The sequence below is a fragment of the Juglans regia genome, chromosome 1 (genome assembly GCF_001411555.2).
Source record: "Juglans regia cultivar Chandler chromosome 1, Walnut 2.0, whole genome shotgun sequence".
Taxonomy (NCBI): domain Eukaryota; kingdom Viridiplantae; phylum Streptophyta; class Magnoliopsida; order Fagales; family Juglandaceae; genus Juglans; species Juglans regia.
The window spans coordinates 3,207,071-3,224,639 of record NC_049901.1 but is presented as its reverse complement, the minus strand read 5'-3'; the positions used below and the strand labels follow the sequence as shown (position 1 = coordinate 3,224,639).

Genomic DNA, 17,569 nt, shown 5'->3' with positions numbered 1-17,569 from the left:
TAATTTTTTAGTCTAAAAATAATATTTGACTAGCTCATTGAGCTCAACAAATTTAGTCAATGATATAATTTGTGATTAAAATTATTGTTAATTTGTCGAGTCCATTATTGCACTTTATTTTGCACATTAGCTATTTTTTGGCCAAAATTTAACTTTGTTGGGCCCACTACTAGTACTCTTAGGTCTTCATTTAAATAGTAAGATGAGATAATTTTAAATAAAAATTAAATAAAATATTGTGAAAATATTATTTTTTAATATTATTATTAGTCTGAGATTTGAAAAAGTTCATGACTTATTATATTTTATATGAGAATTTAAAAAAATTATAATGATAAAATAAGATGAGACGAGACAATTTCTATATCTAAACGGAGCCTTAGTATCTCTTACTGCCGGCATCACGTGAGCTACATGTGCCTTCCTAAATGCGTGGATTTCTCAGGCCACCACCATTGATGACAGATCCTCTTCTTTTATCTTCTCGTTTTACTCGTGATTTCATTCACACCGTCTCTGCTACCAAGGTTGAGTGTGTGAAAACTTAAGGTTGTGTTTAGATATTGAAGTAAGTTGAGTTGAGTTGAGTTGAGTTGAGATGATAAAATATTGTTAGAATATTATTTTTTAATATTATTATTATTTTGAAATTTGAAAAAGTTGAATTATTTATTATATTTTGTGTTGAAATTTGAAAAATTTATAATGATAAGTTGAAATATATTTGATAACCAAACGAAGCCTTAATCGTTTCAATCCTATTAATCCAAACGCCACTTTCACTGCATCGAATCTCAAGACATCTTCTTATTGTTGCAGTGTTCTCTCATGGTAATCTTGATCTCATTGGATGACCTATCAAAACCATCTTCATGGCGGCAACACCTCCATTGTTTCCCCTTCCCCTCTTCCTTTATTATTATTATTATTTTATTAGTTGCGCTGCGTTTCAGCTGTATGGGGATGATTGTAGAAATTGAAGTGGTTCTCCATCCCCAATAAAATTATGAAAAAAAACGCCAAATAATGCTGACTTTGGATAATTTTCAATGCAGAGTTAGCCAACATCTTGACACAACATTAATACATCCATTATTCAAACTTCATACCAATCGGTAATAACAAATGGACACCTGCATTGATCAGTTCCTCCAGCCCGATCTCATCTTCAATTTCAAATCCTCATTTGGTGTAAGCTCTTGTAGAAATTTTGCAACCTACATACAACAAAAGAGAGCCTTAAAAGGGGGTGCAAAATTTTGGGTTAGCAAAGATCAACTTCTCAAAAGTGGATTACATTACACCAAATTTGAAGTTACTGGGTTATCATGACACATGACTAAAATTCAGAATTATCCTGAAATTCGATTCTTTGTTGCCCCCGAGCTCCTCAAACCCTGCTTTCCGATTGCTTTTATTTCGTGCGTGCACCTCAGGGCTAACCATTTCACAAGACGATTGAATTCACCAACTTTCTGCTCATAACGATTTCCAATTTCGGAAAGCCCACCAGAGCTACCTTGCATGTACTTGATCTGGAGAAGAGGCTTTGGAAAGAGAATTAGGGTATATAACCCAGCCAAAAGATTAGTGCTGTATCGGTAGTCTGTCATCTCGTCCTATGGAAAGAGTTGGAGATCAGGTCTATATATTCATGCATTTCTTTCTTTTGTAATCAATGGCCCTTCTTCATTTGAGAAGATTTCACAACTTCGCTGACTACAGGGTCCCAAATTACTGCCCTACGGAAACTGATATATTGGGAGCAATAATCAAGCCTAATCAAGGGTAGTTCAATACTTCAATCAGAGCAGGACCTAGGTGTGCCTCTTACTACAACCCACTTTTAGCTCTTTCCCTTAGCTTTCCATTGATACGCACTAAAGGAGATTACTGTTACACAGTTTTACCCTCAGCAATATGAAAACTTTACTACTAGAGGTCGTACAGCAGTTGAAATACATATGTACATCAGGACCCCTTGGCATGAAACAATTAATGCACAAAAACAATATATATGTACCTAAAATTATACAAGCCAGACCACTAGTATATCATGACTCATCAGGCTTTGGTTCAAGTATTACAGGAATCTTCTCCTTGTGATCACCACGCAATACCTCCACAGTCACCTGAAAGCCAAAATAATTAAAATATACATTTTTAAAAACTAATCAAATCAGCTTCAGATACATAGAGTTTTTTAACTAAATATCCTTAAACATCTTCAAGAAATTCTCTTAAATGTTACTCAGCCACGATGATATGGAATTACTCATCCCGCTCGTGAAATCATATCCCTGGGGGAAGGCTACCACAACTCAGCTTTACGTTAAGATACATGGACATTGATGTGAATACATGATGCTTTCCACTCACTACTCGCACTTAACATATTAGGTTCTAAATTCTATGACACATTGTCATCAGAGTAAATGATTTTCATTCAGGAAAAATCGTCTCTACCTCACACACCATCCCTCCCACCCACCCACCCACCCACAGAGAGAGAGAGAGAAAGCATAAGAACATTGAAATGAAAACACCATACCGTATCACCCACTTTAGACTGGTCAAGAATTCTGTACAAATCACTGCCATTGGTGACCTTTTTACCATTCACAGATGTTATGATGTCACCCAAAATGAGTCTACCATAGGCATCACGTTTAGTTGGTTGCAGGCCCTGCAAGATTGATCAACTCTGATTAAATGGATGAACACCACCTCAACCTTAAGAAGTTTAGGTCAGTATAAAAAGAAATAAGCATAGCATTTCACCTAACAACCAACAAACATATTTCAATAACACAAGCAACTTCTAAAGAAAAATGAGCATTCCACAATAAAGCTTAAAGATATAAAACCCACCGCTTTACCAGCTGGACCATTCATAGGAGCATCTAAAACAAGCACCCCACTTACTCCCAACTGCTCCACAGATTGATCAGGTGCAAACTTAATCCCTAAAATTGGTCTTGTGACCTTCCCAAATCTCACCAGCTGGTCAACAATGCCACCTACCTGGATATGTAAAAATCACAATAGTGACTTAGTCTACAACATTAAAACAAGGAGCTTATGCGTCTCAATTAGATGTACATGATGCCTATACCTAGTTTCTCCCATAAATAACAAAAACAAAAACAAAGTGAAAATAAAAACTCACAGTGTCAACGGGAATTGAAAATCCAACACCAGAGGACGCACCAGATGGAGAGTATATAGCTGTATTTATCCCAATAAGGTTTCCAGAACTATCTAATAGAGGCCCTCCACTATTACCAGGATTAATGGCAGCATCTGTCTGGATAACATCCTGAATGGGTCGGCCAGTGGCAGCAGAACTGATTTCTCTACGAAGCCCACTATAAAGAGAGCATAAAGAATACATTAGAAAACATTTATTTTTATGTATATGTCAAGATATGCTTAATTTACAAGTAACATGAAAAGAAACATCTACATGAGGGGAAATCGGCATGTAATATCAATACAGGACCAATACGAGGGCTATTGGCTTATTCGTTGGTTTTTAATATGTTAAACAGAGAGCCACAGACACACGCCTGAAACTGTTCATGTGCATATTTCTCTCTCCATTAGACAGCAGATATTTAGAAATGAACATTTGTAATATATTTTTCTCTACAAGGCTGCACAAAATGTGAAACAGCCATAGTATCATAGCCAATTCCACCAGCATCAAGGTAACTTTGATTACATACATATGATACACGAGATTAAAAAAAATAGGACATTTCAGAGAAAAAAACTCAGTATTGTTTATCACATACAATAGACTGAAAAAATGAACTCCAACGGGCTTTCTACCTGATAACACCAGTTGTAAGAGTATGGTCAAGTCCAAACTGCAAAATAAAGGACCATTAAAACAGATGATTAAATTGTTTGGACGTATAATGAACTGGAACTAGTAACCTTCATACTAAATGATGATCAAAATCTTTATTAAATGTTCTTTAACAACTTGTAGAGTCGAAGGAAACTAAAGCCTACTCTAGATGGTTTGGTTTTTAACATTATTGAACCGGGGGATGTTGCCAGGATGGAGAGGGCTTTCGAGGAGGAAGAGGTCTTTGATGTGGTCAGAAAAATAATAAAAGACAAGGCTCCTAGTCTTGATGGTTTCTCTATGGGCTTTTTCCAAGAATGCTGCGAGGTGATTAAAGAAAACCTCTTGAAGGTGTTTCAGGAGTTGTTCTCGTTTGGGAAATTTGAGAAAAGCCTTAACTCCACTTTCCTTGCTTTAATACTGAAGAAGGCTGGGGCTATTGAGATCACAGATTTTCGGCCTATTAGCTTAGTGAATGGAGTTTACAAGATTATTTCGAAAATGCTTGCTAATCGCTTAAGTGAGGTGTTGGGGAAGATTGTGACTAAGCATCAAAATGCTTTTGTTAAGGGTAGACAGATCCTTGATGCGGTTCTAATTGCCAATGAATGCTTGGACAGTAGATTGAAGGTTGGCAACCCAGGAATTATGTGTAAGTTGGATAAATTGGGATATCCTTCTATACCTACTGGGTAGGTGTGGTTTTGGTGAAAGGTGGAGGTCTTGGATTAGATGGTGTATATCTACAGTAAGGTTCTCAGTATTGATCAATGGCAGTCCCGAGGGTTTCTTCCAGAGTTCTCGTGGTTTGAGACAAGAGGATCCGTTGTCTCCGTTACTTTTTGTTATTGTTATGGAAGCACTAAGCAAGATGATCGCGGCGTTATTGGCTAATGGGTTTGTTAGTGGCTTCGAGATTGGATCTCCGAGCAGGGGGTTTTACCTATATTTCTCACTTGCTATTTGCATATGACACGATTATTATGTGCGAAGCTAATCGAGACTAGTTGCGGGCTGTAAAGGCATGTTTGCTTTGTTTTGAAGCAGTATCTGGTTTAAAAGTGAACTATGTTAAATCCGAGTTGGTGCCGATTGGAGAGGTTCAGAATATTAGGGAATTGGCAGACTCATTGGGTTGCAAGATAGCGTCTCTTCCGATGACTTACCTGGGATTACCATTGGGTATAGCTTCGAGGGCATGCTCGATTTGGAGTACAGTGATTGAAAAAGTAGAGACGAGACTAGCAAGATGGAAGAGAATGTACTTGTCGAAAGGGGGCCGAATTACATTTATTAAAAGTATACTTTCTAATCTACCCACTTATTTCTTATCATTATTCCCTATACCAGCAAGCGTGGCGGGTCGTCTTGAGAAGTTACAAAGAAAGTTTTTGTGGGGTGGCTTAGGAGATGAGTTTAAATTTCAACTTGTCAGGTGGGAGATGGTGTGCCGTCCTATCTCGAGTGGCAGCTTGGGTATTAGAAACTTAAGGTTGTTTAATTGGGCGCTCATTGGCAAATGGTTGTGGCGATATATCAAGGCACCCAAAGCCTTATGGAAAATTGTGATTGAGAATAAATATGGTGGTTTAGGGGAGGGTTGGTGTACTAGAGAAGTTAGAGGGGCACATAGAATGGGGCTATGGAAGCATATTATAAAAGGGTGGGAGGTCTTTCATCAACATACTAGGTTCCAGTTGGGTACAGGCTCTAGGATTAGATTTTGGAAGGATGTTTGGTATGGCAACAGTGCTCTCCAAGATTTGTTTCTTATACTTTTCCTGATAGCAAGTGCCAAAGATGTCATAGTGGCGGAAGTTATAGGAATCTCAGAAGGGGGTATTCGCTGAAATATCAACTTTAACCGGGCGGCACAGGATTGGAAGATGGAGAGTTTTGCAGATTTTTATAGTCTCTTGTATTCGTGTCGTCCAAGTATCCAGCATGAAGATGGCCTATGGTGGATTCCTGCAGAGAGGGATATTCACTGTTAGGTCCTCTTATAAGGTCCTCACACAAGTGCTTGAGATACAGTTTCCCTAGAGGAGGATCTGGCAACACAAGGCTCCTCCTAAAGCTTCTTTTTTTGTGTGGACAACGTCACTAGGCAAGATTCTTACTATAGATAATCTGAGAAAGAGGAGGATAATCATTGTAGACAGGTGTTGTATGTGTAAAAAATGGGGTGAGTCGGTGAACCATTTACTTGTACATTGTGATGTAGCCAGGACTCTCTAGAATGAGGTGTTTAAAAGGATGGGACTAGCATGGGTTATGCCGGAATCCGTAGTGGATATGTAGGTGTGTTGGACCTCTATTCGAGGTGTGTATCAGATCAAAGTGATTTGAAAGATGATCCCTATCTGTATTATGTGGTACTTGTGGCAGGAGAAAAATAAGAGGACGTTTGAAGACAGAGAGAGATCTATGGAGGAGCTAAAAGTTTTCTTTTTTCAGAACGCTTTGTACTTGGGTCATTGCTGTGGACTTTAATGGCATGGACTTTCATGAGTTCTTAGTTTCTAATGTGCCTATGTAGATAGGACATACTTACTTTGTAATTGGCAGTTGTTGCCCATCCTTGGATTAATAATACTTATTTTACTTATTAAAAATAAGAAAAAAAAAGGAAACTACAGCCTCCAGGGAACAAACTCAAGCCACCAACCAATCGAAAGCTAGGCTCTAATTCTGATATGCCAAAGACGGATTTCTATGCACCTTTTTGGACAAGTGAGAGATGAAAAGCAAACAAAAATAATCCCATGCTTAATATTCACATAAATGGAATGAAAATAGCAAAAGAAATAATTCATGCTATTCTGAATATGATTTCTTTATTAGTAGATAAAAATTTTATTGATGAGAAATAGGCATAGCCCAAGTACACGGGAATTTAAGTATTCCCTAGCTCACTGAAAATGAATTATTCTATGTAATCCTTCAAATACTGGAAAACAATAATCTTTTAAGCTGTAGTGATATAAAAGCCCAAAGCACCTGTTTTGCAACAGAGTAAAAAGTAAAACTCACAGGGTTTCCAATAGCATAGACCTTTTGACCAACCAGTAGGTCTGCAGAGATCCCAATAGGTACAGGTCTCAATTTGTCTTTAGGTGCATCAACACGCAAAACAGCAACATCCTTATCTTGGTCAAACCCAACAACTTTTGCGTCATAAGTTGTTTGGTCAGCGAGAGTGACCCTGTACATAATTACCACCATTTTAAATGTGAACAATATGGAGCTTAAATGTGTCAAAACTCATATGACACTTTGAAATTTCTTAATGCAAGATCTAGCATCACACATCTATTATAGTCCGCAATTCTAACCACAAAGGATCACGTGCACAATAGCAAGAAAGAGTTGAGATAGTTTGCCAATAGTAGTGAGATTTGTAAGTTGAAATTTATGAATAGTAGTGAATGGTACATCTCTCAATCCAAACCGGCTCTAAATGTACAAAGAATGAAAACATAGAAGGTATCAATCTAGGACAAGTAAAACCACCATCAATTGAAGATGCCAACCAGTCTTAAATGCAAAGTGATCCATGATCTCCAGAAGAAAATTGTGAGAAAGTTTGCAAGGCTGACTAAAGGCATTCTGATACAGGCCAAAAATTTAACATAACCATCCCTTATTTTAAGAGATGCCAATTTATAAGCAACAGTATGAGTACACAATCCATCCCACAGCCTGGAAGGACTACGTTAGCTGTCTGTGGATGCGTGATCTAACATCCAAAACAAAGTTAATCAATGCACCTTTTTCCCTCTGCAACTTTGTTCACTTTGATGGGTCATCATATAAGTACAACTCCGGAAAACATAATGGAATTCAAACTCTAGGCAATATACAGTTTCTTGATGCAAACCCAGATTGAGATGGTTCCAAGCCCACAAAAGAACCTTCTTTTTGTATCCTTTACCGTCTTTAGCCTAGATCGACCTCAAGCAACATAACAGTTTCTTATATGAACCGAACAGTTCTAAAGTAGTCGTATAACACTTTGTCAATTCTAAAGCAGAACACTTTGCCAATTCTAAAGCAGAACACTTCGTCAATCCAAAGCATAAACATACAAGCAAAAACAAATTAAGCACAAAAAAAGCTTAAACATCGAATGAACTGAAGCAAAGCTAACTTGAGATCAGAAGCGCCACGAATCACATGATAATTGGTGACAATATGACCATTTTTATCCCAAACGAAGCCTGACCCCGAGCCCTGCGGCACCTCCAACACGTCCAACGTAAAGGCGTCCTGCCTAAAAGTCACACCACCAAAGTCCCACACCGATCAAACAAACACACACCAGCATATACAGTGCCAAGGAAGCAGAATCAATAACCCGAACTACGACACAAATTTTAGGAGCAAGATAGAATACCTGACAGCGAGATTGGTGATGTAAACAACGGAGGGCGTATTCTCCTGGAAAAGGCGAACCGTAGCGAGCTCATCGGACTGCAATTTTCTAGGCGTGCTGACCACGAATGCCGAAGCGGAATCGACATCGGCTAGAAAGAGAGATAAAGACAAGGCCAGCGAAGCGCAGAGGACGAGGAGCGAATCTAGAGGCGAGGAGAAGAGGAGTTTGGAAAGTGCGAGCTTGGGGAGGCATGAAGGTTTGGTGGCGGTGTAACTGCCACTGCTATTGTTACTGTTTGGGATGAAAAGGTAATTGCGGCGTCGTTGGTGGAGGAAGGAGAGGATAGGGGGGGTGGAAGAGAAGGACTCGGAGGGAAAGGAAACTAATTTTCTGGATGGGGAGCGAGAAAGTGGAGAGGAAAAGGGTGGAGAAGAAGAGTGGAAGGAGGAAAGGAGCGAAGAATAAGCAGCCATGTCCACCTACGTTGTCGTTTTATGGACAGCCTCAGTGAGAGGATGGAGTCTCTCCACTCTTGAGTCTGGAGCCTGCCTTACCAGAGAGAGACCTACCCCAGGCGTCCAAATAAGAAAGGAATAGTTTTACGATTTTTTTTCTTTTTTTCTTTTTTGATAAAGAGTTTTACGAATTGATAAATAATATTTATAGTCTTCTTGAGAGTATGTAAATTTAGTGTATATATATATTAAAAAGATAAATCTGAAATTTATATAAAAAAAATTATTTTTTTAATAATAAATTTTGCTTTTTGTTAAAGTGGGTAGGAAAATTTGAATATATTTTAAAAGAAAAATTATATTCATTATCTTTATACACTACACACCTCACTTATTTTTATTTTTATTTTTATTTTTATTTTTCTTATCAAATATAATGTATAGATGATGAATAGAATAATTTAATTAATTTTAAAAGAATAAAAAATAAAATAAATTAAAATAAATATGATATGTGAGAAACGATGAGTAACAAAACCCTTATAAAAATATATCTAACATTAGAATTTTTTTGTAAATTTTTATTGAAAAAATGGAAGGAAAACGGTTAAGTGCACCAACAAGCTGGCCAAGGAAGGGAAATAAATTTTGTTGAGTTGGAAAGTAGAAAATAAAATATTAAAGTGAACACAAATTATATGCCAATGAAGATCACACAAACGTACATTGCTCCGTTTGGATTGAGAAGTAATGTCAAATCATCTCATTTAATCTCATCATATCATTATAATTTTTTTTAATTTTTATATAAAATATAATAAATAATTTAATTTTTTTAAATCTCAAAACAATAATAATATTAAAAAATAATATTCTAATAATATTTTTATTTAACTTTTAACTTTCAATTTTTATCTCGACTCATTCCAACTATCAATCCAAACGGGGGCTTAAGCTTTATCGGTCTTCCTACATTCCTTTATTGATAATTATTTCTTAGCTCTAATTTTACTTTTCGTTTCCTCCAACAAATATTTTTTCTATTTTTTTTAATTTTATTTCGTTTTGGATGAAAAAAAATCTAGTGCCCAAACCATGGTAGAGAAATGGGGACAAAAGAGGGAGGCCTCGGCATGGACAGTGCCCTCCCTCCCATGGATAATCTAATCGAAATCGTATGACTGCCTACCCAAATTCTTCATTTTCACTAACATCAACGAATCCAAGGCCTATTAATGAATAGAAAACCTCTTCGACCATCCGCTTTATAAAATTCCCTACAACTTAAAGAAAGCAATTACAAAATTTTCTCAAAAGGCCTCAATTCCCGTGGCAAGTCATCAAAATTTCCCGCCTTAACGTCTGATTGAAGCATAGGTCGGTTCCCACTTTTCCAAACGAGACCCTCTGCAAGGTGCTCCTTGCTTGGTGTAAGCATTACAAAATTTGGATCGGCTCTTTGATAACTGCGAAACAATGTAAAATGTTACATCGTTACTGATAGATAGATAGATAGATAGATGGACTTTTCCCAAAAACTGAAATACAATCCATGATCACAAACACAAGCCAGTGATCACAAGCTCGTGCAATAACATTGATTGATCAAGGAAGTAAAAAGCAAACAAACTAATCAAACCTGGCTTCTCTAATATTCTCAACACGAATCCCAAATCCACAGGCCGTCTTTCCAAAAATGCGATCCCTAGTAGCTGCAGGATAATGGGATTGACACAGTTAAGTTATAGGATCCCATCACCCACGCCTAATCCTTTTTTTTTTTTTTTTTACTAGTGCTAGGGCCTAATTCTACTGCAAGCTAGAAGCACGTAAAAATCAAAGTAAAACCAAAAGTTAAAAGATGACAAAAATTCTCTACATAAAAATTAAGAAATAATAAAAAATAAAAATAAAAAACCACCTAGGCCACACCTGGGCCCGACACCCAGGGCCCAGGTGGTACTTGGGTGGACGTTCTAAGATTTTATTTTTAATGATTTTTAGTTTTATATTCTTTTTTTTTTTTTTTTTTTTTAAATTTTAGATTTCTATCTAGGGTATTTGTGTCCCTTTTTTATGGAGGGGGTAGACTGTAACTTATTGGTAAGCCTACGGAGACATTGTCAAAATTGATGGTTTGGAAAGGGACATTGCAAATTGCATGGTAGTTAGGAGGATTTACATATTTCCCCCTTTTGATTTTAACTGTAAAAAAATGTATCAATCCATGACAATCAATCGACTATAGGCACCTGAAATGTTGAAAGTGAAAGAAGGTTTCCACCATGACTTGAAGGCCAATGATACTGTTGAGCTCAAAGGTCCCACCTTTCCCTGCAAAGATGAATTATATATTTTTCAAACCAGATATAATCCATCGTTATAAAGCACGAGATGGCATCAGAAATGCTACCTTCAGCAATAAGTTTTTATTGGCTTGCCAAGATGCAGCTACTTGCAAAGTGGACTCTGGGATATCGTTTGATATCTTGGCATCATCAACCCTTGAGAAAAAAATAACAATAAAATCAGATATCATCACACCTGTTATAATCAGTCCTATTACTTGGAATACCTTGTCTTTAACTCAAAGCCGAAGTCGATATAATTTGTAATTCCAACTATTTCATCTTCTTCAAGGGGGTTCTTGACCTGTTGAAACAGTTGGATTTTGTCAACAGAAAAAAAAAATACTTTGAATAAGAAAATAGCAAGAGGAAAAAAAATAATCTCAGTTCTTTGTATACATATTTTTAAGTATATAGTGTTGGGTTAGGTTCCACAGAAAAACTAAGGTTCCCATATATGATTCACACAATTTCAGCACTTCCTCAAGATAATAAGCATCTTATTCCATTTCCAGCATGCATGCAAAAGGCTCAATTGACTAGTCAAATCCTTTTCGATCAAAAAGTCACCGTTCTGAATTGTAAGAGACATGAAGCAATTACTGTTCCACTCGGGTTTGAGCCTGGTAAATTTATTTTTTATTTTTTATAAGTAAGCCTGGTAAAGTTAACAGGATAGATCAGGCATCACCAAGCTAGCAACCATATATAGCAGTTATTGGTTATAAGAGCATCCTTGTACAGCAAACTTTAATGAAAACTAACCAACCAACCAAAACATAAACAACAACCATAATGTAGTTCAATAGTAGGCAATCCAATGAGCCTCAGTTTACATCAAATGTCTCAATGAGACATTCAAACATGGGATTATCAATTTTTGGTAAGAAACAAAAGGACCATGCAGAACAGGAGAAGGAAAACAAGAAACCAGGAGAACATACCCGTCTTTGGACAACCACGTGTTGATAGAATGAGGCAATGAACTGCAGGTTGTATCAGTATCCAAAATCAATTAAGAATTATGTGAAACAAATTTACAAGTCACATATTCGAAATGAAATAGCGTATAGATGCACTTCACAGCATGTAGTTTGAGAGCTGTCAAGGAAACTGAGTTGAAAATGCACAACGCAGGAAGTTCATGCAGCAGTAATTCCAGTACGGTATAATTAAAGGAGCCATTGTGGAATATATAAAAGAGAGTCTGTCATTGACACATCAAGATAAAGTTTTATTATTGCCACCAATAGGATAGCATGGTACATGTTTCCTCCAGTTTCTATAACTTAGTATTACACATAGAATGGGCCCAGCAGTTGAAGAAATATGGTTCCCATTGAGCAGTTTGAATAGGGGTGGCAGATCCATTGTAAATGCTTTATCTTTCTAATTTCTAGCCAATGTATCAAATCTAGTTGCAATACTAATGGAACAATTAATAAGTAGAGAGAGAGAGAGGAGAGAGAGTTTCAGGGGCAAATACAAAAATGATTGGAACTTAAAGAAACCTGAGAACTTTTGTTGAGTTCCAGACCAAAATTGAAAGATGGGCTCAAGGGGCTACTTGATCCAACTCCATAGCCAATTGCACAACTCCAATTCCTTAAGTTTTTATATTTTGCACCATCTTTAATTCCATCTAAAAAAAAAACATCAGCAACAACAATAAACAACATAGATCAGTTAAGATTTGATGCAATTCCAATTACACATGATCTAGTGCTCATATTACACATGCAACATGAAATGCTAGCAAGATTTTCGAAAAACCCTAATGAACTCTACAGTACAATCATCTTCAACATATAGGTCAAATGACACATTTATGTAGAGCATTCTCACGGGTGAAAATCATTCCTTTGATGGCTTATCAAGAAAAAACTTCTCAAACTTAACTATTGATTGAGTAAAAAAAGTTTAATGTACTGAAATTGTGAATTTCCAAAAGTGATTCAATTCAGTAAAGCTTACACTCTGGCTCGTATTGTACCCCAGCAGTTAGTCTTCCCATCTTGCTTACCAACCAAGCACTTTTTGGGCATTCATCTTTCACTGCAAAGCATGATGAGTAAGTACATTTCGAGAGGTTTTCATCTCGTATTCAACATGCTCAGTTATGAGTGTATCAAATAGAATTCGAAAGCTGCAAAGCAGAAAGCTAAATGAAGCAAACATTGATAAGATAATAGTTTTAATTTCAATTTTCAAATGCACTAGAGTTATTGACTGATAGTTTCTATTTTCTTCTATTCTTCTATTCCATTGCAGGAATAAGGAGGGGGTGTGGGGGGGGATGAAGAATTATTTACTTAGTGCGGTTCTTTCAAGATATGCCTTTTTGACAAGTGTTCTTTCAAGATATGTCAAAACGTTTTGTTATAAAGTTTTTCTTATTAGCACCGGGTGTCTGAGAACAAAGTCTCGACTAATCCTAGGGGTGCACAGGCCCTCTGCAAAATGTTTTGTTGTAAGTGTTACCAATAAAAAAAAAAATGTTGCAAAGTGACATGCAAAAAGGAATAAAAGGGCCCTCCAAACTTCTGTAGCAGCCAGGGGGTCACGCCTTATCCATTGTATCGAACCCTCTTCATAAGTTCTTTGAATCAACAGTTCCAAATATAGTTTATGGTTAACAACAATTGACTAAAATCTCTTGATCTTAGAATGTATTTAGGTGTTCTTTTGTATACTTCATGTGTACACGGGCTATGCCTATTTCATCCATATCAATAAAATTACTCTTACTTATAAAAAAAAAAACAATTGACTAAAATTTAATCGCTTAGATTAAACAAGAAATAAAAACTATGGAAAAATGTTATGCCAAGAGTTTGAGCAGAAATCCATAAGATTGAGGTCTGGTTTGTAAAATTCTCATCTCATCTTATCTAATCATTACAACTTTTTCAAATTCCCAAACAAAATATAATAAATAATTCAACTTTTTCAAATTTCAAAATAAAAATTATATTATGACAATATTTTATTCAACTTTAATTTCATCTCATCTCATCTGTATAACCTAATGAGACCTGAGTGTGTGTGTTTACAATAAAATATATTCTAAGGAACCACGCCTTATAAATTATATATTCAGAAAATGAAAATTTACCGTCCTAAATTTGAGGTCACTTACAAGATAAAGGCATAAATGTGGCTCCAAATGATAAATTTCCAGAGCCGTATCTCAATCCTAAAACACCATAATCTTCAGAAGATACTCTGCAGGATTAGTAGTTTTGTCAATGAAGTGCATCTGATCTTTTGTGTGCCAGCTAACTGGGGAAACCATATATATGGTTTTGCTGATATGAACCCACCTTTTCTTCAGTAGCAATGGAAAGATGCCAAATGCTCCCAATCCATATTTAGGGTAGTAAGCGCTCGACCTCATTTGTAAAATCCTGAAGTGAAGGCATGCACATCAGTGTTTAAAGAATTATGGCATAAATATGGGAAAAACTGATCGGGGTTGAGGTGTAACCTCTTTTAAAAACAAAAATATGTACTTCAGATAAATGCTCCTTACCGATCAGAGTTTGACACAAAAAGATCCATGAATGTATGAGAATCATCAAGATCACTGCTTATGGAACAAATTATACCAGCATTGTTCAATAACATAATTTGAATAGCATGTACAACAAACAGATAAGATGTGATGAACGAAAAATCATTTTACTATACCTTTGCCATCGAAACAGGGCATTTCCTACAATCTTCTCCTCAGGCTTATAATCGACTGGACATGAAACCTAAATATATCAATGGTTAAGAAAATATTTCTGCTTGTTCTGATTTTCAAACTTCATATTTCAACAAAAGCATCCAAAATAAAATAAACAAAACTAAAAAAATATATTAAAATTATCTGTCTTGTACTAGAACGACGTAAATTGGTAAAATGGGGAAAAAATTAATGGATACTGTAGCAATCAAATCCACGTGGGGGTCATCAATTGGCTTTAGCATGATTCTTGTACTAAAATGCCTTGCTTCTTCAAAATAGTCCTCAAACAGGCATTTCAATGCAAGCTTCCCAAACAACAAGTTATACGATGACTCCAACATCCTGCATCGCGTCACAGATGTGTCATTTAAATCTATTGCAAATTCTAAAACCATTATCAGGATTATCTATTTATATAGGTAATCATGTAGACATATGTATGTAGGCATATCTGTTAAGCAGAGTAACAATCCGTTTGGCCAAGCAAATCGTTCAAAGGGATTTTTAACATTGACGTGACCAAAAATTCCATGCAGGTCAGTCCTTCAAAGTTCAAATTCTTGCATCGTCAATGAAATGATGCGGACGTTATAAAAATTAACTCTTAGCTTAAACTTTACGCTCGGAATTGAACTGGCCAAATTAATAAACTAGAAAATAAAAGCGCAAATAAAAATTGCTATATTCTTTTATGATCGTGACTGGTAATCGGAGTGAGTTAGGATTAACCTGGTACGGGCAGCAAGAGGAGGGAAATCGAAGAGTGGTGGGACCAGCACCATTGGCGGTGGTGGCTCTTTGTTCACCCAGTTCCCCATCTCTCTCTCTTTCAAATTCTATGACAGTGAAACGGTTTCCTAATCGACCCTGAAAGTCGAAATGGAGAAAGAGTGATGAAGTCTGCAGAAGAAAGTTGCGGGAACCTAAAGGCGCTATGAAGTGTCGCCCCCGCACCAGGCGCATCTCTCTTGAGCTTCAAGACTGTTTCAACTTTCGGATCTAACGTGCTTTTATCCGAATTTTAGGATATCAACACGTGTAAATCTTGATAAATTCTTTTTGGACGAAGTTATTTCTTTGGATCGTGCTACAGCCTTTGCTGGCGGCTCCCGCTGGAGTTGTAGTGTATTTTTATATGTGTTTTTTTTTAAGTTATTTTTTATATAATTTTTTTTAATTTTTTTAATATTTTTTAAAAAATAAAATAAATTTAGAATATTATTAAAAACACTTTCTTAATCAAGAAGTAAAAAAAAAAGTATTAAAAAATACTTCCTTAATCACGAAGTAAAATAAAAAATCATATAAAAATATTTTATATTTTACTTCGTGATTAAGCAAGTATTATTTAATAATATTATAAATTTTTTTATTTTTTAAAAATATTTAAAATCATTAAAAACATCTACATAAAAAAAAGAATTAAAAAATACACATAAAAAAATACACTAAAGCTCCAGCGGGAGCTCCCAGCGGGAGCCCCCAGCGGGAGCTCTAGCATTTTCCTATTTCTTTAAAGGGTAGTGCTACAGCTCCCGCTGGAGCTGCAGCGTGTATTTACTATTTACACGGTTTTTTTTTTTTCAAGTTATTTTTTATCTAGATTTTTTAAATATTTTTTAATATTTTTAAAATATAAAATAAATTTAAAACATCATTAAAAATATTTTTTTCAAAAAGCAGAAAAAAAATTATTAAAAAATACTTTCTTAATCATAAAGTAAAATAAAAATTATAAAAACTATTTTTTATTTTACTTCGTGATTAAGAAAGTATTGTTTAATAATTTATGAATTTTTTTTATAAAAGATGATGCTAGAGCCACTGCTGGAGCTCCCGCTGGCTCTAACATAGTGTTTTTTCATGTGTTTTTTAAAGTTATTTTTTATATAGATGTTTTTAATACTTTTTAATATTTTAAAAAAATAAAATAAATTTAAAACATCATTAAAAAATACTTTCTTAACCAGAAAGTAAAAAAAATTATTAAAAAATACTTTCTTAATTACGAAGTAAAATAAAAAATATTAAAAAATATTTTAATATTTTACTTCGTGATTAAGAAATTATTTTTTAATAATTTAATAAATTTTTTATTTTTTTAAAATATTAAAAAATATTAAAAAAATCTATATAAAACAAAAAACAATAAAAAAATATAAAAAAAATACAGGAGCCTAGCGGGGCTCTAGCATTATTCTTTTTTAAAAATAAATTAATATATCAAATCATATCATTTCACGGTAATACTTCTCATATATTTAATATTTTTATTGCTTTAAAATAAATTATGAGTATTAAAATATATTATTTATTATCTTTTTATTGGCATTAAATAATTATAAATAATAATATTATTATTTTATTATTATTATTATTATAAGTTTATTTCTCTCGTATTAAAATCTTATGACTTGTTACATGAGTCTATTTTGAATTTTTACATTGACGAAACCGGATTGGATTTTCTTACAATATGAAACTAGATCTCGTTTGTTTTTAGAAAACATCTCATCTCATTTCATCTCATCTAATCATTATAAATTTCTTAACTTCTAATATAAAATAAAATAAACAATTTAATTTTTTAAATTCTTAAAATAAAAATAATATTAAAAAATATATTATAACAATTTTTTATTCAATTTTTTAACTTTAATCTCAACTTATCTGTGAAAACAAACGAAAAAAATAATGTGGGTCACCTTTGTATGATAAGATCTCTTAAAATAGAACTTACATGCATAACTTGAATATTATAATATTTAGCAAATATTTAATTATTATTCAAGAAAATTA

General features: G+C 34.8%; 2 protein-coding genes across 4 annotated transcripts; both read right to left on the bottom strand.

Annotated features, from left to right (window-relative positions):
• Positions 1-1,004: 1,004 nt before the first annotated feature.
• Positions 1,005-8,815, bottom strand: LOC108999444 (protease Do-like 1, chloroplastic). Of its 3 annotated transcripts, none has more exons than XR_001997503.2 (9): positions 8,253-8,815; positions 8,007-8,129; positions 6,890-7,061; positions 3,835-3,872; positions 3,170-3,368; positions 2,872-3,024; positions 2,552-2,686; positions 1,298-2,132; positions 1,005-1,217 (listed from the first exon to the last, which is right to left on the bottom strand). XR_001997503.2 is itself a non-coding variant. In XM_018976335.2 (9 exons), exons 1-8 carry the CDS (start codon positions 8,705-8,707, stop codon positions 2,055-2,057), a joined length of 1,353 nt encoding a protein of 450 aa, XP_018831880.1. In that variant the 5' UTR covers positions 8,708-8,814; the 3' UTR covers positions 1,005-1,217; positions 2,024-2,054. The 3 variants fall into 3 exon arrangements, 1 of the variants encoding a protein (XP_018831880.1); XR_001997504.2 differs by having other exon boundaries at positions 1,303-2,132; XM_018976335.2 differs by having other exon boundaries at positions 2,024-2,132; positions 8,253-8,814.
• A 1,052-nt stretch (positions 8,816-9,867) lies between these two features.
• LOC108992771 lies at positions 9,868-15,760 on the bottom strand. The gene is made up of 14 exons (XM_035693441.1): positions 15,500-15,760; positions 14,968-15,112; positions 14,728-14,795; positions 14,570-14,623; positions 14,361-14,444; positions 14,177-14,262; positions 13,012-13,092; positions 12,549-12,679; positions 11,982-12,023; positions 11,265-11,341; positions 11,103-11,193; positions 10,942-11,023; positions 10,329-10,401; positions 9,868-10,155 (listed from the first exon to the last, which is right to left on the bottom strand). The coding sequence occupies exons 1-14, from the start codon at positions 15,586-15,588 to the stop codon at positions 9,987-9,989; spliced, it is 1,272 nt and encodes a 423-aa protein (XP_035549334.1). The 5' UTR covers positions 15,589-15,760; the 3' UTR covers positions 9,868-9,986.
• Between the last annotated feature and the right edge of the window lie 1,809 nt (positions 15,761-17,569).